Raw genomic sequence first — 23,309 nt, forward strand, 5'->3', positions numbered from 1 at the left:
CACACTTTACTGTGTAAAACTGGTGGAGATTGTATACAATTTTTTTCCTGCTTGAAAAAACTACTGTTACTATGCTAGACTGTGGCAAGATACTGCACTACTGCAAGTTCATTCTTCTTGGCTTTGCTTTATTTTATGAATATGCATTATTTTGGTTCCTGAATGAAAAAAAAGAAAAGCAATCACTTATAATTAACTCATCTAAGATATTTTTAAGTATCTTTGATGTGTTTCATATATTCGTTTTTCTATCATGAACGTGTGATTACTTTAAGACCCTTGTAATAAAAAAAAAGTCTGATGAGTGCATTGCTTTTAATGTATTTGATTACTTCTGTTTTAAGTTTAAATTATATTTTTTACATCCTTTTTTCAGCATTTAACTCAGTTCATCTATGAAGTCTGCAATTAACTAACCACTGGCATTTATTGAAAAAGATGCTGGGAACATAAAGAGTCATGGTAACATAATTTCTGACCACATTCATTTACTAATATTGTACATTATGTATATCTTCTAAATGGCACAGAGCCCGCATTTATATATTTATATATTTTTTAAGTATTTCTGTACATTGCACTGACATCTCACTTGTAAACACAGTTTCATGTGACTTTATTAAAGACAGACTTTCGGTGGTCCTTTGTTCAGTAAAGCATCTTTTAATAAACATTAAATTAACAAGTGCTCAAATGCTGTCAACATCAGCGCTGGATATAATGAAAACTGAATTCAAAATGTGAATACGAACACAAAGAGACTTTCATATTGTTGCCAACCCACAGAGGTCTAACTGAACTTCAACACATTACTTTTGAACGTGTGGTGAATTTTGTGTTCAAAACATAAACAGTGAATGGCAACAACTTTTGTTGAACAGAGTGAGGGGTCATTTTAGAGAACAGCTGCCCTAATACTTATTACACTCGAACGTACTGAAAACTCTGAAAACGCAGCAGTGTTGAATCAAAAGGAACAGTTGTTTCCAGGGCCGTCCGGGTCTCTGCGCCCTCACTCAAAGAGCCTGTCAAGGACACTGGCCAAACTTTGACGTGTGGAGGGCTACAAAGCAAAAACAAAATGAAAATGGTGAGCTTGTTAGGAATGTAGCCCTTAATCTTTAGTTCTTTTGCCAAAAAAAAAAAAAAAAACCCTCAAAAAACACTTCATTTTACAGGTCCGCAAATCTACAGCAAGTAGGTGGTAATTACAAAGTAACAATTACATTTTCTATGGAAAAAAAACCCCAAATACCTCAATAATTACCTCAAAATTGATTGAGAATTGATTTTCCAATAAGCAGTTAAAAAATAGCTGGTTCTTTAATTAATTCCCAGGAAACGTCCAACTCGTTTCTGTCTGGCTTCCCCTCAGCATGCCAGTAAATGAAAGTGAAGTTCAGCAGAAACCAGTTGGAACTTTCCTGGAAATGTATAAAAGAAATGACCAGCTATTTATTAACTGCTTGTCAGGAAATAGCAGAATATTCTAATTAAATCATGTTGGTATAATCTATAATCCATTTTGAGATAATTATTTTGGTCATTTGAGGGTAATTTAAAAGACATTTCAAATATGTTGCTTTGTAATTATCACCTACTTACCGTGACATGTTCAGACCTGTAAAATGAAGTGTTACCATATATATTTATGCATGCAAAGAATATCTGTACAAACTGTAATAAAATACTAGTAGGCAACCTCCCAATTTCACGTCTCTGTGCATCAGAAATAGACACAGCCTCCATAAATACTGCATTTATTTATACTCCATTCAATATACTCTACACATGCTGCCATAATGTTACATTAAAGCTGCTGTAAGTGATGTTTTCTTAACAAAATGAGTGTTAAATAGCTCTGTATTACAACAGTATAAGGTGTTTGATCTAAAATCTAATCTAAAATGTTATGATCAACATGTGCAAAGATTTTTTTCTTACCAATGTATAACTAGATTCATTGTCAGAGCCACTTCTGTAATCCTCAATCTCAGCCTCTTCCCTTTCTTCATTGTTCTCCTCAATCAGAGAGAGTCTAGAGAGAAAACACAGTTCATTATAATGTTATTATTCTTACCTGATATTAGCTTTCACAAAATGAGATAAATAGTGACATTTTCTAGAAAAAAAATCTGTTGTGAAACAGTTTACGATCAGTCTTACAAGTCAAACTGGGAGTTCAGTTCCTGCTGATTCGAACCGGTCCGATGGGAGACGGCCGGGCGGCGTTGGGTGGCCTTCACCTTTCGCATCTGGGATCTGGTGAACAGCAGCAGGTACATATCTGATAAAATGGTCAAAGCACTTAGAGAACCTTCCTTCCTTTTTAGCTTTTCTTCTTTCCATCTATCTATCTATCTATCTATCTATCTATCTATCTATCTATCTATCTATCTATCTACCTATCTATCTATCTATCTATCTATCTATCTATCTATCTAACTAAATTAACCATGTATAGCGACAACAGAGAGAAATATTGTCAGCAGGACCTTCGGCAGCAAGTCACAAATGTTTCTGCAGCTGCAACATGAGCACAGAGGAATAAGAGTAGCTGGTTGATTCAAAATCTGAGCAGCCTTTTGCCCAGTTACGCTGCACAAACTACTCTTTTAGAAGAGAACAGAGAGTGGCTGATTTCTGGCTGGTAGACAGACACATTTCCAGCACTTGGCTGGTTCCTGGCAGTAATATCCGAACATCTGAAATAGAGATGGTAGATGCTGCAAACATGCTGATGATAAAAACTCATCTTACCCTGAGGAGAACTCATCCTCCGACCCGGACTCATTTATGATGCTGCCAATATCAGACTCTGTGTCTTGGGGTTTCCTGGAGGCCGGCTGCTTGGCTGGCTGTTTCTGGACAGTGGAGGTGAGGGCTGGTGTGTGCAGGCTGCTGTTAATGCTGCTGCTGTCCAACCAAGATCCTCTGACTGAGCCTGACACTGAACCTGGAGGAGGCAGAAATTCAATTACAGAAGGTTATTAACTATAGACGTTTTTTATCAAGATATTGTCATGTACATTTCGAATTAGAAGAGGGTGATGATTTTACGAACCCTTGAGGTTTTTGACTCTTCTGAATAAGAGTTAATGTTCTGGCAGATAGAAACATTTTTTTAAAGTAAGTTCAGAGAACATTTAATGAACATGACTAATCAGCCATTTCTGTTCTGAAAGATGAAGAAGCTGTGTCCTGGGTCTGCATCTCATTGGATATTCCCATAAAATACCCTTTCCTAGATTCATTTCCACATTCACTTGCAGGTAGCCAAGGTGACTGGTTTTGTTTCCTCTTCTGCCCATGCATAACATAGCCTATACTGCCATCATCTGACAAAACAACCCTTTGCAAAGTTTATTTGCTCCAAACCACTTGATGGAAATGTGCCAAATTTGAAGTTTCACTGTTTTCCACGTTTTGTCATTTCAAAAGTTCTGTTCATATTCGCTTGACAATTAAATTAAAACACTAAAACTACAGAGACAATACAGGGTGTCTACAGGTATCAGACACTTGTATTCAATACTTTTTAGGAGATTTTTGGACAAATCAACTTTTTCTTATTCAAGTATTACAGGTAAGTATAAAGGTATGCAGTTCAAGTGCAGTCCTGTGGAGAGGTAGGTTAGTCCTGCAAAGTCCAATGGATTCACAAAGGCATTAACGCTTGCATGGACAGGGGTTCATTTCACAAATTAGTCAGTCAACCAAGAGAAAACTGAACACAAGAAGTTCAGTATTTTCAATTTTATATTATTGTAAATTGAACATCTTCAAATTTGGACAGTTAGTCGGACATAACAGAATATTTGAAGACTTTGGGGAACTCATACTTTTAAAGTATGAGTAAAAATTAAGAGATTAATCAATAATGAAAATATGGTTGCAGCCCAAGTTAAGTTACACCTAATTACTGTCAACTCCACCTGTTTAGGAAGCGAGTGAAAGACAGAATCATAGTTCCCCAAAGCATTCATGTAGCACATTTTCTAACATGTGCTGTGTATCAGTGCATACGTGTGTCCTCACCCTGAGCAGTGGTCCTCTTGCGTTTAGCTACAGGGGTATCATGTGAGGAGACAGCATCGCCTCCCTCCTGCTCTCTGGGTTTAGAAGAGGAGCGGGCCTCCAAAGAACGCTGATACATTCTGACTGGCAGCCAGGAGAGGGCAGCACTGGGACACTTTGACTTCAGAAACGCAGCCCTGGGAGGGGATGACAGTGATGGAGAGATGAGGACAAAGACCAAGAAACCTTTGTTAATATTTAGTGGTTTAGTTTTTTCCAGTTCTGATTTAAACTGTTGCTTTTTTGTTTCTTCTTTGAGGGGATTTTTTTTTGTCTTTGCCGTGATCTTGGAATGAGATCAACAAATGTACTTGAAGGTAATAATGAAATCCTCTGGAACAGACGTGATATATCCATTGTTATGAGAATATAATGATTACATTATTAAGTCTGTATTGCAGTACTGAGGTTCAGTGAAAGGGTGAAAGAAAGCATCATGGTCGAGTGAACATGTTTGTGTGGACGAGTTTGTAAGTTTTGGTTTCTCACAGCTGGGGGCGGTCCTGTTGCAGCAGCTTGAAACTGAACTCGCTGAGGATCTCCAAGAAGGCCACGTTCGGGTGCTGCTCTTCTCCCTCCTGTGGCTCCCGAAATGCAAAACTTACACCGTCCCTTAGAGCAAACACAAAACACACAACAGCTCTGACAAAAAACAAATCTATATCACAAGTAGACAACAAGAGTGCAAAAAATATGTAGAAGTATCGGTTTCTTTTACATTCACTGAGTTGTGGCTAAAAAACTGCCCTCACACCAAAGTCACCACAGAAACTTGTGTGCTACTTACATGTGCAGGGCCATCAGTGGTTTGCGGACACGATGAAGATCGACGCCAAAGCTCATAGCAAGCCTCTTTGCCAGGTCTCTAATCTCACTGAGATCCTGCCTGCTGGGAGCCTCCAGAAGCATCTCTGAGTAAAGCTGAACACACACAACATGACTTCACATTTACATGCAAAAGGCATGCCATTCACCACCACTTGTCCAAATCCTTTTATCAACACTGGCATGCTGACAATTGCGCATTGCGAAACAATGACATCAAACTCGCGTGTCTACACTCCTGCAAACAAGGTGGAGTCATAACAGATAGGAAGAAACGGTCCAAAGTGTGGCTTCATTTTACGAAAAAAGGACAATGACAGTGCTCGGCTGTAAAACGATAACTGATTACCAACATTATCTCCTGGATATGATGTCAAGGCTCTCTGTAACATCAAGTTGCTCGGCCCACTTTCTGCATGTTTAACAAGCATAATTATACATTTGCAGCTCACTTAGATCAAGTAAAAGATGCTTTGTAGCTGCACTCCAACATTACAACCTTTTGTTGCTCCTAAGCTCATTACTTTAAAACACCAATATACTGTAGCTGATCTCGCAATCACATTTCTTACTTGTCCAGTTGTCTGACAAAGGAAAAAAGATGTTTAAGAAAAATAAAACCCCAAATCACTGACAAGCCGATTTGCATGTTTGGTGAAATATGGTTACAGACGACCTCCGCAATTACTACAAATTATTAGAGGTCTCCAGGTAATATTAGCCTTGTGCAAATAGGGCTAAGTCCTACTTTTTCCACACAGAAAACTGATCAGGGATCAATTAATGGCATTGTAATCAATAAAATCTTAACAATTCCCATAAGTAAAAAAACTACCTCAAAGCAAATCAAGTGCTGGTTCTAATTGGCCTGTTGAATCAAACATAAGAAGTCTGCCACATGAAACACTGAATGACTAAATAATTACAGAAAATCAATATCAGTATCTGGGATTTGGATGTTCTATATAATGTTTGTCAAGCACAATTCAAATGGTAGCGATATAGTAATGTAGTACATAAATTCCCATTTACAAATATTTGAGGATCCACATGTATCTCTGGGACACAATGCAGTCATATGATATGCTTATGTGAGGATGAATTGAGCATGTAGAAAAATAAAGCTAAACAACGTATAGTCACATGTTAATCTGTCAGTTCTAGGTAGTGAAATGTTTTACAATTAAAAGATGTGATTAAAATGAGAAAACAACATTTAGTAATACTATTTTCAATATACTGAATGTTACTATCATCACAATTAATGACAATTAATGACAATGTTTTCACACTGTGAGCTCAAGGTATTTCATGTAATCATTAAAACTTCATTGCCATCACAGTACACAAAAGAAAGAGGCTGGTTATGGATTTGTGAGTGCACACCTGCTGCAGACTCAGACAGACAGTCCTGGCGCTCTGAACTGGACTGATGAGCTTGGTCTTGCTTAAAGTCTCTTTGATGATGTCGCCATAGTCACTGAAGAACTGGAGAAAAACCAGAAAAGAGGAAAAAAAATACTTCAGTTATGATTATTAGTCTATTTGATTAATGACAAAATTCTAAATATGTGAAAATAATCCACTTCCTTCTAGTCATAGCTTCTTCTAACCACCGTTCCTTCTGACTCATTCTTGGCACCTCGCTGGCTCTAAAACAGATTTTCTCACCTTCCTCCACTCTCTTACACATCTCCACATAATTAATTTCTTATTTCTAATGCAATTAATTTCTCCAAAAACTGACAGTCTTTCTTGACCATTACTTTATTAATCCGCAAGCTCTAAACTTGTGAACATGTGAACCAAGTGAGACACACAGCCAGTTAATGAATATGTGTGCTTATAATGAAAATATAATAAGCTTGGCTAATAAAATGTAACTGTCCTTAGGCTTCATCTCCCTCTCTACCTTGCCGTAGTGCTTGAAGACATCGGAGACAGCCGCGAGGTCCAGCACCCCGTAGATAACCAGCTTACAGTAGCCGGCCAGCTGGTTGCGCCTCTTCTGGAGAAGAGTTATCTTCATCTCCTCCTCACCCTCAACTACAGAGCAGAGCCAGGGTAAGGAGAGGACGAATTTCACCGAAAGTTAACGTGAAGGATGTAGAGAGGAGAGACAGGGTGAAAACTTTGAGGTGTTGATAAGGCACAAGCAAACAGAATGTGTGATATAAGACTTGGGAATTTGCAGCACATTGTGAAATACAGAAAGAAATCAATCGTTATTGCAGCAGATTCTCAAAACAAGACTTTAAGAACTATGTCTGCAGGCATAAATGATTGTAGGGTCATCTGGGAGAGCTTTGGCGGTGTTAAAATTGAGCCATTAATTTTCCATACCTACACAGCCATGAGGGAAACAAAATCATTTTGTGAACATAATCATTCAGTGGTGTTAAAACATGGAGAGGATTGACATCTGTATTTACAGTCACTCTGGCTTTGTTCAGACTGATAAACAAATCTGATTTGCCTGCAGACTGAACAAAACCTTTGTCAACAAAGGTTGGATGAGGCTGTAGAAAGTACCACCGTTTATGCAACCATTTATTAGGAGTATGTGTTGACCATACCATTGAGCTCAGTTTCTTCAGTGTCAGAGAAGATATAGTCCACGAGGAAGGAAGCCATTTCTGAGCGCAGGGAATCAGACGGTAGGTGGACCAACGCTTTGAGGGCGGTTTCAGAGCGAGCTGAATTCAAACTGTACAAGAGTAGCAAGTCACAGAGCAGCTCGAATGCCTGTGGATGGAAGGATACAAACTGTAATGGAATTTACCATTTCTGTAAATTAAAATTCAGATATGTAGACAGAAAATATTGAGTTTGTCAGCACGTCAAAGCTTGCCAACATTGTGTAGCTCGGTCAGTTTGTGTGAGAAGGTTTTTCAGTGTCATTAAAGGGGCAACTAATCTGAAGGACAAAAACTTTTACTTGCTTTTTAATGAATGTTATAAAAGGAAAAAACAAACAAACAAACAAACCCTTGTTACCTTTAATAAGCCATTAACGTGTAGTCTTAATTGTAACAAAGCTCTCACCTGATCTCTGATGTCAGACTGGTTCAGAGACAGGCAGGTCTGACAGACACTGCAGAACGAGCGCACATTCTTCTTCAGACGCTTCAGTTCATCCTAGAACAGATGGAGAAAGATCTCAGATATGATCATCAACGTGTATATTTGTGTGCATAGGACACAAAGAAAGAACAAGGTGCAAGGCAGGTTATTATCATCGTGTATGTTATAACTGTAACTGACATTATAATTAAGTTATCTATTGATCAAGTTGGATTAAAGACTTCAAAGAAACACTTAACAAGAGGGTCAAAGTATTCAGTTAAAGAACTGCATCATGACCTTTGATGCCATCAGTGATTCTTGATTAATGACGACAGACACTTAAAGGGATGTAAACCTATATTTGCTGTCAAAGTGCTCTCTTCCTTTTAACTAAGCTATCCTGTTGTCAAAGTAGATAGTGGCACTGACAAAATGATCAGCCACCAATAAAATTCACCATTTCTTTGCAGTAACAGAACGATCCTACATGTAGATGTTTCATTGTGTTTGTGTGTGAGTATTCATGCAGGAGGAACCTGTCAGTTTGAGTGCTACTATTAAATAAAAATAGACAAGAGATGAAAATAACTGGATGCAAGGAAGGGATTTGAGTGCGTTTTCTCTGGAACGCTGGTTCAGGTAAACAAACAAATGGCTGAATTAGTAATAATGATGTGTTCAGCGTGTGTGAAAGAGAGAGAGACATCTGTACAAAAAGCAAAAACGAGCTCAAGAGAGAACAAGAGAGTGAAGATAGAAGGAGACAATAAATATGTGAGATAAAGTGGGAAACAGAGGGGAAACAAATGTCTGAGTGTCATCATGGTTTTGGATCTATACTAACAGACTGTTGTGTTAATTGCCTGCTGTCTGTGCAGCTGGTGAACTGTTGAACAACACGGATGAGAAAGAGAAGACAAATACACAGGAAGCCCACCAACATGGCCACTTTGAGTCATCTGACGGCCCTCAAGAGAACATTTATCATGCAGGTCGCAAGTCGGTGCGTGACATCTCTTGTTGTGTGAAAGACTGAGAGAAGTTCTAACTATTTCCAAACATTCAATAAAAAACTCTAGCTGGTGTATAAAGTCAGACGATCACCTCAGCTGGCGTCGAGTCGACGGCATTCACTTTGGCCCACATCAGGCGAAGGGCAGCACACTTCAGAGCTGACACCATCAGCTGAAATTATACAAAAGGAAAGTTTAAATCAGCTTTTAAAGAGATTTCGACGCAATATGCAAAAATATTTTTTCCAAATCTACATAAAGCTAAGTAGAAGAATTAAAAATGTCAAGGTGAAAATGTCCTCGTTAACATGTCTAAAGCTAGCTGCACCAAATCCACCAAACATTAAATCTAGCCCAAGATAAAATGTTCTGTACTTCAGTTCAGCAAATTCACATGGCAACAACTCCCTCAAATATGACAATGTGTGACTTTATCACAGACCTCCTTGTCGAGCTCTCTCGACTCCATCCTGCTCTTCAGAATCTTCAGACAGGAGTTGAACAGCTTCCAGCCTGTCGAGTCCTTCGCACTGGAGAACACAAACACATGCTTTAGTGTAAAAAATACTCTGCATTACTACTAGGGGTGTAAATCACCAGTTTCAGCACGATATATTAATTCTTTGGACAACGATAAGATATTTGCCAATATAACAAAATCTGACACAATACCAGGGGCCTGCGATTGACATGAGACAACATTATCTGCCCACTTAATACAATTACCTACAGAAGAAGCTGCCAGCCCCTTTCTTTTCTGTTTGTGGCCATTAAATAAAGAAAACCACACATTAACTTACCTGCTCACTACTGCAATCCTTTTCAAGGTGTTGGTTGCATTGTATACATCATCGTCATCCGCGGTACCCTAAAAAAACAACAACACCCAGACACACATTCTTGAGAGAACAGATGCTTCCTGATCTGGGCTTTTGTTTGTTTTACTTTTAAAAACAACATGTCGACTAAAACAAACTGATTATTTACATTTAATGCTTAAACACCCTCACAGTTATTTGTTTTTTTTAAAAACTTTTTTTGCCTCCTGTGTTTTAAAAGTGTAATTATACAAAGTACTGTAAGTGTGCTTCATGCTTTTAAGGACACCTGAATTCAATAATATGGTTCATTTGAGACACTGTTTTACATCCCAGAATGAACAGTTTCTAGGACAAATACATTAACTGAGGATTTCTACATCTGCCAACACTATCTAAGTATACACTCAGTTGCCAGTTTATTAAGCACACCGAGCACAATCCTGCAATAAATCCTAACTTTTTGGAGGCTGCAGTTTGTTGTTCTGTTGAACTACATTGCTTTTTACAAAGAGATGTGATCTAGCCTACCATCACTGATACAAATGCAGCGGACAAAAAAGCATCTTTCGTGCCTTTTATAACATGACAGATAAATCTGTATGCAAACTTCACTGACACGCTCTCCCACCTGCAGCACGTCACTTAAATAGGTGCTGAGGGACTCAGTCAGGCCGTCCAGCAGCTGGCTGAACGCCAGGTGTGCGCGGGAGGAGAAGGTGTAGTCGTCAGAGCGAAAGATGCTGGCGAGGTGGCCACAAGCCTCCAACACTGTTGACTCTGTGTGCTTCGCCACGATATCACATATCTGACTCAGCAGCAGGTCCAGATGCTGACAAATAGAGGAAAGATCGAGGCAGAATAGCAGATGGAAGTAGAATAGGTAAAGGAGAATATGTATGTGTGGCTTTAGTTTGTTGGTTTGCTCACCTCACTCAAGAGCACTGACTTGAGTGAGCTAGCAAGGGCAGCCAGCATTCATTGTGATGAGCGCGTCAATAAGTGATAATGACAAAGCTGGGCTCCTCATTTTGTGGAAAGTGCCAGTGAGGGCAGAGGGCAAGATATCAAATCAGCACAGTAACATTAGTATATTACACAGTAACTACTTCATCACTTAAAATGTGGTGGATGGTCAAGTTTTTTTTCTCTATTTCTTCATTATCTAATCGGCCAATGTCCAATATGTAAAATCTGCATGTTAAGATCACCATCCATATAAGGTACCTTCATCAGAAACTGAGGGCCATTGTCTCACATTTCTAATCCACCTACCCTCACTGCTGTTACTGTCAGCTGGCAGCAGCAGACCTAATAGCAGCAGCACTAGCTGGTAAAACACACAAATCAGTTGCCAGATTTGTGTATAAGAGTGTACACATTTTGTGTTTATATGCACTGGGCTTCTGCCACAATGCCAGAAACTTCACAGGTGAGTGTGAACATGTAGACGGGCCTTGTGGCTGGCCCATCGCAAGATGGTCTCTAGCTCCTTTGTGTATTAATTAGCACGACAGGTCATTAACTGTGAAGCCCTAAATTGGACAGAAATAAAAAAAGAAATTGTCTCTCTGAGCACCAGCGGCACAGTCCCTTCTTCTATTTCTGTCATGGACATCTAAGGAACACATTCTAAAATATGAGCATGTTAAAGTGGGTATAAGGGGATGCTATGGGACACAGGTAAGGTTTCAGAGGAAACAAGATGTATTTTCTGAAGAGATTTTATTCATCTTGTCATTATGTTGGTCACACTCCTACCTTCTCCAGCCTCGGAGCGCTGTTGTATATCTCCAGGTCAAAGTAGAGGGGAGCTTTGAGAAGGAGACTCACCTTCTCTGCGTCTGCCGAGTACTGCAGGTCAGTGAGCGGGGGAGAAAAACAGGCTCAGCTCATTAAGGAATGAGACACATAAAAAATATTGTGCATATATACGTCACCTTCATTCTTAGTGTTATATGAGGCAGCAAAACACTGTATAATTAAAGTTATACTCAAGGGGTTTTAAGTGCAAAGTTTAATGAAGCAATAATTCTGATGCTTCTCCAACACTTCACAGTTTTAATCCATGTTAAGTGAACCTTGGCTGTGTACCTTGGCCAGAAGCTGTGGCAAGGGGGGAATAAAGTGAGTGGTGATACGTCTCCTGTCTGGTCCCTGTGCCTTCTTACTCATCTAATCCAACATGAACAGCCACAGGACAGCAGTTCAACCATGTAGACGTGCACCCGAGAGGAAAAAAGCATTTAGATATCACAGCAACGAGTGTGTATTTCCTATATGTTAAAAGTAATGTGACCACAGATGAGTACATTACCGACACAACAACAATAAAAGAATCCACTTTTTCACAACACGCTGAATACTTAAAGCTAAAATATGCAACTTTTTGTCTTAAATGGTGTTCAATTCATGCGCAGCACTTGTCAATCATTGTGATAAAAAGGCTCTCTCGAAATGGGATGAAGCCTGAGACTGAAGTAAACAAAAACAAATGTGTGAGAACTGCAGTGAAAAAGAGAATACTATTTGCACAGCTGACTCAGACTGATGTGTATTAATTTATTCCAGCTTAGTGTCACAAAGTTGCATATTGGAGCTTTAAAGCTATTTTAAAACTATTTTAAAACTTGCTGAATGATAGGTACATGTGAAGCACAAACAAAGAATGACATCTCTCCCGCCCCCGAGCTGCAGTCTGTTCCATTAAACAAACTACACAGAAATGATCAGATTCGTATGTCACCACCTTCTTGCCCTGAGTTCTCCCAACAGGTGGGGTTGCCTGCGCTGCCTGTCGGATGGCGCACATCATGAGCTCTATGAGGGCCCCCTCCTCCTCATACATCAGACCTGACAGAAGCACAGACAGGTTCAGAAATGAGTGGGTGATGCTTGAGTATACAGGATGCAGAGTTGAAACAGATCCACAAAACAAGCCGCTCCAGTTTAAGAGGATTTTATTTGCTAGTGATGTTTCGAGTACGAGGCTCCTCCGCAGACTTCTGACATAAAATCCTTGTATGGGAGTTACTGGTTGTGCGGATCTATTTGTTTCAACACAGCTCGATATTTTTTAATCAAGCACCCGTCCTACTGGTCACTATGTGTGCGTGTGTCATTTTTATTGCGTCTTACTACACAGAACACTCGCAGCGATGGAACAACATGTGAATAATTATTTTTGTGAATTGGTGTTAAACTGAGCTCTATGCACTGATGCACCGGAGACTCCTTGTGGAGTGTTCTGCGTTACCTCGTTCCTCACCAGTGTCCCGTAGCAGGAGTGTTGTCATAGTCTCCCAGTCTCTCAGCTCTGATCCTGCCACACTCCATAAACTATCCACCAGGTACGTTCCATGCTCATGAAACTGTCAAAAGAGTGAATGATTTGCTTTACTTTAACTTTAGTGCACAGCTGTCCAGCACCAGTGCGTTTCTGTGCTAAAATGAGCATCATGTACAGTATGTTCAACATGACATAATGCATGGTTTACAGTTGAGACTCCATGTGTCACTTGGTGTCCCAGTAAACAGAATTTAAGGTGTCATGCATCAACTCAGAGCTGGGGACTCGAGACTTGGACTCGTCTGCTGTGAGACTCGACTTGAGACTTAACAGGAGCAGAAAAGAAAACGTCACCAGTCTGGATGTTAAATGCTCTGTTTCCATTACAAGTATGTGTTGAGATTTTGGCCATTGTGCTGTTGTAATTTTTCACACAATGCTGAATGGTGTTTTGTTGTTTCTTCTGCAAGAAAAGCATTTCCTGCTAAACCTTGTGGTCACTACAGCATTTCATAGGGAACTCGTACTCAAATAAAACTAGAAAGGCACTCAGTAGCACAGCATACCTCGCCAAGGCCCAACAGGCCTCTTTTGTACTCAATCATAGATACTAACAACCTAAACACGCCTGATTATTTTCGCAGTAACAAAGAAAGTGAGAAAAAATCCCTGGATCTGTCCCTTTTTCTGAATCCGCACCAAAAGTAAATGGGGTCCCATCCTCTATCCAAGCTCCGTGGAAATTCGTTTCGTAGTTTTTGTGTAATCCGGCTGAGAAACCAACCAACCAACAACGGACACAGGTAAAAACATAACCTACTTGGCAGTGGCAATTATCATCGTAAGAGTCTACCGTTAATCATGAAAACATAATGCCAAATAATCAAACTCTCTATAAGCAAAATAGGGAAATTTACTTTGGAACAAAATATTTCGGCTCAGTTATTCAAACAGTCAGCATAGGAAGAAAATAATACATATACATTTTTATGATATTGTCTAATTATCTACTCTCAAACAGAGAGGGGGAGAGAATAGAGCTGGGATGGAAAGAGACACTTGCCTCGCTCTGGATGTAGAAGGTGATGAGGATTTGTAAGAAGGCTGCATTGTCACTTTTATCATTCTCCTGGTTGTCATCTGCAATCACACCTTTCAGCCTGACACACACACACACACACACACACGCATTAAAACAATTTTCTCATCATATTAAACAGAAATAATAATGGCATGGAGAAGGTAAAGGATGGATGAAAGTTTACTTGTTGTAAAGGAAGCTGCCGGCTGCAGATGCCAGGCCTCTGTGCGTAGCGTAAACCAGGGGATAGATGTGGGCACACTCTTCCTCGCTCAAGCCTTCTTCTGTCACCCTGCACATGTGCACCCATTAAACATTTACAGATTGATATAGGTAGTTATACTCTTTCTAATTAATCGTAAAAACATCTAATTTATACATGACTTGCGTCAGTGGAGATGTTGGCTAACGTGACAGATCATGACTCACTCTGTGAATCATCAGTAATCATGACAAAGAGTGCTATCACAGTTATGAGTAATCATTACACTTCTATCGTAGAGAAACTGGACTTGGAATCATTTGTGGACAACCAGGATATTTGCAATATTTGCTTATTTACACCTTACATTTCAGGTGAGAAATCTGTTTGGCTGAGCATGAATTGATTTTTCAGATATAAAATGTTTTAATCATGGGGCTTAAAGAGTTTATTAGTCAGCGATTTGATGTAAAAAGCCTCTGACCTTTCAACCACCACCGCCCACAATAAGCAATATGGTGCAAAGACCAAGCTAACTAACTGAATATAACCAAAAGACTAACTGAATAAAATAAATGGATGGGATTACTACTAATGCTCTAAAATTCACTTAATAGCACTGTGTTTTGCAAAAACAGAGGGAAAGGCACTCGAAAATTGTGTGAGTCAATTTAGGGCAATTTAGTCAATATTTCAGCACTATTTGTTTTGATCTACTAAAAGGAAATTCCTGTGCTGTATGTTGCCGATAGTGGCACAGGGAAACCACCAGAGACAGAGAAACCCCTCACATTTGGATCAGCAGTAACAGATTGACCACTTCCACTGCCACGTCTGGGTTCTTGTCCAGCACCATGCTGAGCATCCTCTCCTAGACACACACAAATGCACAATCATGCCAGCAGACAGACATAAAAGAGACACGCTCAGATATGCATAAATGTACCCACACGCACACACATACACGCACACACACACACAAACCCCCTGATTAGGCGCTAAGCCACGGCATGAAAACCATTTATCTGCTGCAGCACATGTGGCTTAGGAGGGTTTTTATGTGTTTGAGAAGAGCTTATTAACCATCAGTAATTGGCAGCAATTAACGCATCCAGACACACGCCCAGACAAAGGACGAGAGCATAACAACAAACAGGAATGGAGAAAAAAAACAACTAAAAAGGCAGAAAAAATAAGGGGAGGGGGCACAAATATTCTAGAAAGAGAGACAGAGGCAGGCAACAAAATAGAAAGAATACAATAAGCTGAAAACAATAGATTAAAGAGAGATGCTGAAGCAGACAGACAGACAGAAAGACAGGAGGGAGAAAAGAGGCATTAAATGAGGAGTAAGTCTAGTCCAGAGGGATGCCGCACTTTAAATCTGCTGGTGAAAAACTCCAGGCGGCCAATGAAATCCTTCTCCTGGTACAGACCCTGCAGGGCACGCACACACTGCAGACGCACTGGACTTTGCTGAGGAAAAGAAGAAGGAGAGAGTACAGTAACACACGCTCTACAACCTGCATGCAGACTGATGCACAAGTCTCTTCAAAGTGGACATTTCTTTGTGTGAGTGGGTATATGTGGATCCTTCCTGCGTCTGTTTGCAGATTTACAACAGTAGTGTCTGGTGCGAGAGGCTGTCAAAGCCTATAAATCATGAATATAAAATAAATAGCTGCTTAATTTTGAAAATCCAATTCCTTTTTGCTGCAGTCTTCGTCATCTGCTGGCCTGCAGAGGGCTGCAGACAGACACCTGCTTCCTCTGTGACACATATTACCAAGGGTGAGTGTTAAAATGACATCATTGTAACACTTCACTCTGTCTGTGTATTGTCTAATGTCCTGTGTGTTCTGGTTTACCTTGTCATACAGGGTCCATCCCAGGTATTTGAGACATCCGTCATTAAGGAAGTCTTCAGGGTTTGTTTTCAGCCACACGCCCAACTCCTCAATACAAGCTGCACGGATCTCAGGCAGCAGGTCCCGGTAACGGTGCACAAACACACCGCGGAAGGTCCCGTTCATCATGGATACTACCTCCTCTCGGTTCTCCAGCAGCTACAACACACACAAATAAAACACGTACATATAAACATGTGTTTAACCTCTTTCATATGCAGTCTGTGGTTCAGCTGGAGCAATCATCTTGCTACGAGGACCAGTGGGCAACTAATCCTCACATTTAACATGTTCTAAATATTCACCTTTATCAAGGTTTAATAGCGTCTAAAGATGACATTTGTTTCTACATCAGTCTGCATAATTCTAGTGTTTGATATCTGTCACTGAGGTTAGAACAGGTGTCATTGTTATCTTCACATCACAAACATGGGCCCACAACATCATAACAAAGTACCAGTTGCTTTATTCTTAGAGTGACTTCACCAAAATTGATATGAACACTAAGCATACACTAGCTGTTATCCCTGGCTGAAGTTAAAGTGGCTGTGTGTCTGCACTCGGGTCAGTGTTTGTGTATGCGTCACCTCACTGATGGTGGCCTGCAGCTCCTCCAGTCTGTCAGAGGCTCTGTCATGCGCCTTCTTGCTGTTCTCCATGTCGTATTGCCGCTGGGTGGTCTGCAGCTGAACGGACACTATCATAGCTACTTCTGCCAGCCCAGTCATCAACTTCATGGCTAATAGTGAAAAACATGTGGACTGACCAGGCAAGACAATACTGACAGAACCAAGTAAAAAGCAGGTAACGATTTTCACTTTGTTGTTTTTACTAAACATGTTATTAAATTCTTCTTCTGACACACGCAAGTAGGTGTGGGTGGAGAGAAAAGACTTTAATGAAGACTTTTAATTTCCAACAGTTTAAAAAGTTGCCAATAATGTTCTGCCGAATCACATTATGGATAAGCTGTTGTACTTTATTTTTGTGTTTGGTTGAACAGAGGGAAGAAATCACATGGATGAGAAGAGGTTTCGAAAGGCAACAATAAGAAACAACAAAAGCAGGCTATACAGGAGGAGCACATTCTCTTGCAACTAAAACAGATGTCAACTGAACGAAGCTGTTTGTTCGGCCTCCCAGTAACATGAAGAAAACCTCTGGTATCGCAAGCATGGGGTGCAGGTTTTCACCCCAATTTAAAAAGCAAAGCAAGTAAATAAAAAACCCTTCCTCGTGAAATTAGTTTTGAGTGTGTGTATACTTTTCTATTTTTTGTGGCTGTACTGTACTGTTGTGCTTACCAAGCAGAGTGCTGGTGTGTCTGAATGCTCTGACCTGTGAGTCAGACAGACCGGTGAGCAGGGCCAGCAGAGAAGGAAAGAGGTACTCGTCATAAATGAGGCTATTCCGACAGGAGTGCACCAGAACCCGAGCAAATTCACACAGGCTAGCTTTGAAACGCTTCAGCAGGGGGCCTGGAGTGCACAGAGGGTAGTTCACTGAATCCTGGAGGAGGAAAGAAAGAAAAAAAGAAATGGATGTAACATCTTCCGCTGCGCTTAGTACAGATATTTGAGACAGAAGCCTGTGGATGGCTCTGCTAATGACAATTACATCAGTGGCAAAACAAAGTGATTAACTCATTAATGTGTCGATTTATCAGCATTAGATTTCAATTAGAGTGTTTCATCACGCTGTGCCCCATTCTTCGAGTCACAATCTCCTGGGATATGAAGGTTGTTTGACTTTCTCGGCAGGATTAAAAGAAGCGAAAGGGACAACAGAGACTATAAACTCATTTCAAACGTATTAATCTTTATTTTTAGGATTTATTCAAATACATATAAACTTCGTCTGAACTAGTTTTTTCCCGTTTTTTGTTTCTCACCTCATTGAACTCTTTGGTTAATGTGCTGATGATTTGAGCATTCTGCATGCTGTCAAACATCTCTCGGCTCACCACACCTGTACAAAACAATGAAATGTTAAATGTTCCAAACACCTGAATATAGATACATTTACTAATACAGCAATTCTGATTCTTCATGCTATGATTTCTTTTTGTTTTTATTCCAATCTCACAAAATATTGACATGGCCTGTTGTCAGTACACAGAGGATTAACACAGCACGTAGACGCTGCATCGTTACCATACTGCTAGATCAATAAGTTGACTGCTGATCATCGCCTGAGCTGAAATTGGAAAGATAATCTCTTGAACTCTGACCCCCACCCCTCGTCTGGTAGGCTCCATTTTGACCTCTAACCTTTGCATCCGCAGGACCGAACAATGAAGTTGATAAGCACCAGCAGTCCCGTCTCTCGGCTCCGCTTGTAGCCGTCCAGCCACTCGTCCACCACCGTCTTAAAATTGACAGGGAGAGATGAGCCAATGAAAACAGCGGGCTCCGATCAAAAGGGCAGATGGATATTATAACAATACATAATTTGAATAACATTATGGACCTTTATTCCTACCATTTTCCTTTGATATATTTTTTTCTTAGTAACATATGTGGGTCTTTATGGGACTTTCTCCTCTTGCTTCTATTTTCTGCCCATTTTAAATTCCAGTTTTATTCACCATCTCCTTTGCATAATCGTTTTTGGCAACCGTGGCATCATTCCACATAAAAGACACTTCTTTAGAACATCTGTCGTGTTGGTAACAACAGTGTAACATACGTAAAGTGCAATAAATTGGAAATGTAGTAGAGTAAGCATGGCGTAAAATTTAGTCTAAGTCTAAAATTTTATGAACTGCAGTTTGGCAGATTTGCTGAATGTGCTGTATAAAAGTGGGCCTTCACCCAGAATCACCATCTGCATTGTGTTGCTGCTCTATACTGTAGTGACAGACTCTTTATTGCTGCGGACCACACTTTTTTGTCTTTCTATTGTTATGTGGTCCTTCTTTTCTAGTCTTAAACCAGAAGAGACTGGGCTCAGGACAACAATGGTTGGGATGGACGCATGCTGTCAATCATTGATTACACAACCCAGGGAAAACACTTTTTCCTCTTCGCGTATCAAAGGCAATTCTGTAGGGTCACATCAGTCAGCCACTGACAGCAGATGACAATCTCACTCATTGTTGGCTCTTGGAGCCTTGTTTCTCTTCTCATTACACATGCCTCCTTCAGCACCTCCCTCCCTTCATGCGTTTATCTCTACACTCCCTTCCCCCGGTGTTCTGCTCAGGGTTTGCTCACCACCATGGCAGTCTTTCCAGAGCAGACAGCATCATAGATATCCACTGCACTGATGCCCCGGTCCTCCTCATTCACAGGTCTATGAGAGGCCTGCCTGCTTGTCCCCTGGGAGTGCTGCTGCAGCAGGGAGGGGTCCGGAGAAGTGGGGATGGGACTACTACTTGGGCTGGACATCACTGTCAATGCAGCTTTACGCTTGGGTCTCTTGGGTGGCTTAAAATGAAAGAGAGATGGGAGGGCAGCTAAGCAGGGGATTTAAAGTGAATTGATGTTGTCAACTAAATTGGTGGTAGCCAAGGCAAGATAAGGTGCAGGCTTGAATCAAACATCTGCTATAGTGTTACAGTTATTATGATTTGGGTTAAGCCTTTCTGATCTCCTGCATAGAACAGAGATTACTGACAATGATACAACCCTGATTAAATTAAATAAAAATACCAAACTTAAGACAAGGTGATAGTCCTGATCTAATCCCTTGTGAATAATCTAAATACAAAATCTAAACGAGACTTAACTCTTTTGAGAGAGAATAAGTTAATTTACCTGAGGGCCAGACGCAGCCTGTTTTGTCCGCTTTTTGGCTTTGATCGTGGCCTCATAGTCACTGCCAGAATCTGAGAAGTCATCCAACTCCTCAGGACTAATAGACAAGTGAGAAAACTGAATCAATACAAATCATAGCATCAACAAATAATCATTACTAAGGCTAACAAGAGACAGAGCCGGGCGTGTACTGTGATAATAATTCAGATGGTTTGAGCACACACGTTACTATCTGTTGCTGAGGCCAACAGTCAGGTCAGTTTAACAGGAGCTTCCAGTGTCCGTCAAATGATCATCATTATCATAATTATTTCAATAAACCGTTCAATCTCCTTTTGCATAAAGTTTTAACCGTACATTAGACGTTGTTCCTGCACTCTTTGCTAGTTAGTCTAAGTCTACTATAGATGCACACAGAGAATAAAGATGTATAGGGAGATAGCATCAAAATCTGGTTAAAAGTATTCCTAAAAACTTTTATTTAGATGAAATAAATTGTTTTACCCATCTAGTTTTTTAAATAATTAAATGTAACAGTTATGCCAAGATTACTTTTTACACTTTTGATGTATGGTGTCGACTGCAGTACACATTTACATAACTACACAAAACAACACATTAAAAAATAAGTTATTGCTATGATTTTTCATATGTTTAAGAGTAAGTACAAACATTGAAAAAAAATATCACTTTGGGTTTTAATAATCATGCATGAAAAGGTTAAATTAGCACAAATGAACATGTAGCATGGGACCCAGATACAAGCTTTACTTGACCTTGTGAAGCTATTTCGAGTTAAGGTTAGCTGGAGCACATTCAGATTCAGAAACATTACCTGAGTCTGGCTAACTTTAACCCACCTGTTCAACACTGAGTCTTCAGCTCGCATTTTCGGTTATTATGGGATGGCGGTTGTTCACAGAGACCGCCTGTGTGGGCGGGAGGACACAATTAACTGCAAGACAACACCAAGCTAGCTAGCACCTTCACAAAAACCTAGCATTAGCTGGCTACCAGCATATCGTCGTTTACAGTATTTCAAACGCCAATTATCGGACTTACGACCATAATTCAGATTTACTAACTACTTACTAAAATGTATCGACCATGAGTAACCTTAAAGTGATAAAATATCAAACTAATTAGACAAACTCTCTTAGGCTGTGAATCTCAAATCTTGCTAAGGACAAGACCCATTAGCAGGCGGTCCCTAGCATATAGAAGACTTGTAGTACAAGTAGCCAGCTAGCTACTACAGCGAAAATTAATTAATAATCACTTGATTGGGCCGACTGATCAATACTTTTCTCCACACGCTCGGTTGATCGTGATTTTTTTTCTCTCTCGTAGATATTCAAGGACGCGCAAGAAAAGGGCCAAGTGATTCTGGATGCCGATTGGCCAGCGCGTCCACAGCTCGGAAGATGATTGGTGCTTTCAAAAGGTTCCTGGGTGATGATTGGTCAGTGTGTTCACCAGGAGTTCTGCCATATGTCTAAACCCACAGTGAATTATAATAATAAAATATTGATAAAGCGATTTCTGAATATATGTTTATAAAAAATACACCTGTTTTTTGCTTTAACCTCTTTATTATTATTTCTTCTATAAATGCATATATTTTCTCTCATATATCTTATTGTATACATGTGTAATGAGTCTGCCTGTCTGTCTGTGTGTCTGTGTGTCTGTCCAGTGTTTAGGACCCTGAGGTGGCTGGCTCAGCTGCTCCTCGCCCCGCCACCGCAGGCTCCTCACCCTGCTCCCCCCAGTTGGTCCCTCTCTGCACGGTCCATTGTTCTGTGCTCGGTGGGCTCTGACCAGAGTCAAAGCAGCCGGGGTGAAACACACAGCTTCTGCTCCGAACCTTCAAAATAAAATGCTTACTGCCATCCAGTTGCAGGCTGAATGTGTGTGCCTGCGCCATTTTCACTTACATGTTTGTGCTAGTATACACTATTATTATTATTATTATTATTATTATTATGATGCAAGATCAAATTGGGATGAGTGACGTGTTTTTTTGCATCAGCATCAAACCGTCTCAGCAGAAGAAACCACTTCAGTGCAGCAGGTATTCTGTACTTGCAAGAATTACTTACTGCCAAAACATTTTTTATTGTATAACTTATCCAGGGGGAAAAAAAACATGTTTGCAACTGATGTGAATCGACACATCCAACATGGCTCCTCGACTCTGTTCAGAACCAGTGGCGCCACCATTTTTGGCCCTTCTAAAAACAATAAACCCTTCAGGTCCACATCTGCGCTCAATCTGCCTTTCCATCCCTAAAATACTTAAATGCGAAGATATGTTGACATGAGTTTCCAAACATTATTGTTGTATGATCTTTGTACAGCTGAGAAAGAAAAAATAGAGAGAGAAATTAACGATATCAAACATTTCAAGGGGATTAAAGTGTTACTGTTTAACTGCCTGTTACTAAGTTAAATTTGGGACTATTCATATCTTAATTTGGTAACAATTAATTGTACAGGTCTGCAGATTACATGGTAAGTAGGTGTTAATTACCAAGCAACATATTTGCAATTACCCCCAAATTACCACAATATTTACCCCCAAACTTATTGAAAATTACTCCAACATGATTAACGATTTGCTACCATTTTCCCATTAGCAGTCAATAAATAGCAGGTTATTTTTTTCAGTAAATTAAAGGGAAAGGGGAAGTTAGACTGAAGTTTCCTGTTTCAGTTATTAACGGCTTGTTAGCAGAATATTATTTTTTAATAATATTGGGTTGATTTAAAATGTCTTGTTAGGAATTTTTTGGGGATAATTTCAAAGACTTTGGTAATAACTGGGGGCTTGTTTTGTTATACCCAGAAGAGGCATTTGTTCAGTGATTTATTGTCCAAGTATCGGACATTTGGCTTTCCCCCTCTAGATTTTCACGTTTTTTGTTTATATTTTTATGTAGGTTGGACTGCAAGACTATGCGAAAAGCTTTTTTTTAACTGAAAAGAAAATGCATTTCAAATAATCTTGCCTCTGCTTTTATTTTGAGAACAGTCACACTTCCGGCGCGCTCCTGCTCACTCCCGCGCTGCTGACGCGGTTTGCTGCGGGAGGCTGAGGGACGGGAGTGCCCCGCTCAGGCTCCTCTGCACGCACCTACAGGAGCGGATCTCCCGGGGAAGGACAGACCGACTGGACGCGGCCGACGGAAACAAACGATGTAAATAAATGAACCCGGATGCTTCAGAGGGAAACTATGACTGCTGCGAACAGCTGACGATTTGGGATCCTGT

General features: G+C 40.2%; 1 protein-coding gene across 1 annotated transcript; it reads right to left on the reverse strand.

Moving 5' to 3' along the window:
• Positions 1–789: 789 nt before the first annotated feature.
• LOC141013459 (cohesin subunit SA-1-like) lies at positions 790–20,975 on the reverse strand. The gene is made up of 31 exons (XM_073487206.1): positions 20,897–20,975; positions 20,037–20,133; positions 19,494–19,706; positions 18,549–18,645; positions 18,170–18,246; positions 17,583–17,787; positions 16,866–17,017; positions 16,240–16,437; positions 15,749–15,847; positions 15,163–15,242; positions 14,354–14,461; positions 14,152–14,248; positions 13,056–13,170; positions 12,546–12,652; positions 11,894–11,974; positions 11,561–11,653; positions 10,431–10,631; positions 9,782–9,849; positions 9,424–9,511; positions 9,073–9,153; positions 7,948–8,040; positions 7,479–7,647; positions 6,815–6,948; positions 6,289–6,390; positions 4,865–4,998; positions 4,567–4,689; positions 4,027–4,214; positions 2,761–2,944; positions 2,167–2,262; positions 1,945–2,038; positions 790–1,063 (listed from the first exon to the last, which is right to left on the reverse strand). The coding sequence occupies exons 1-31, from the start codon at positions 20,923–20,925 to the stop codon at positions 1,013–1,015; spliced, it is 3,654 nt and encodes a 1,217-aa protein (XP_073343307.1). The 5' UTR covers positions 20,926–20,975; the 3' UTR covers positions 790–1,012.
• Positions 20,976–23,309: the final 2,334 nt, after the last annotated feature.

This window comes from Pagrus major, chromosome 18, assembly GCF_040436345.1.
Source record: "Pagrus major chromosome 18, Pma_NU_1.0".
Classification (NCBI taxonomy): domain Eukaryota; kingdom Metazoa; phylum Chordata; class Actinopteri; order Spariformes; family Sparidae; genus Pagrus; species Pagrus major.

What these genes read in the sequence shown, in the direction of transcription:
- LOC141013459 (XM_073487206.1), bottom strand. Translation starts at nt 20,925, where the DNA reads ATGCGAGCTGAAGACTCAGTGTTGAACAG. An exon ending in AGTCTGACATCAGAGATCAG is followed by an intron (nt 7,648 to 7,947) that starts GTGAGAGCTTTG and finishes TTCCATCCACAG; the next exon opens with GCATTCGAGCTGCTCTGTGA. An exon ending in CTGAACTCCCAGTTTGACTT is followed by an intron (nt 2,039 to 2,166) that starts GTAAGACTGATC and finishes TTTTCTCTCTAG; the next exon opens with ACTCTCTCTGATTGAGGAGA.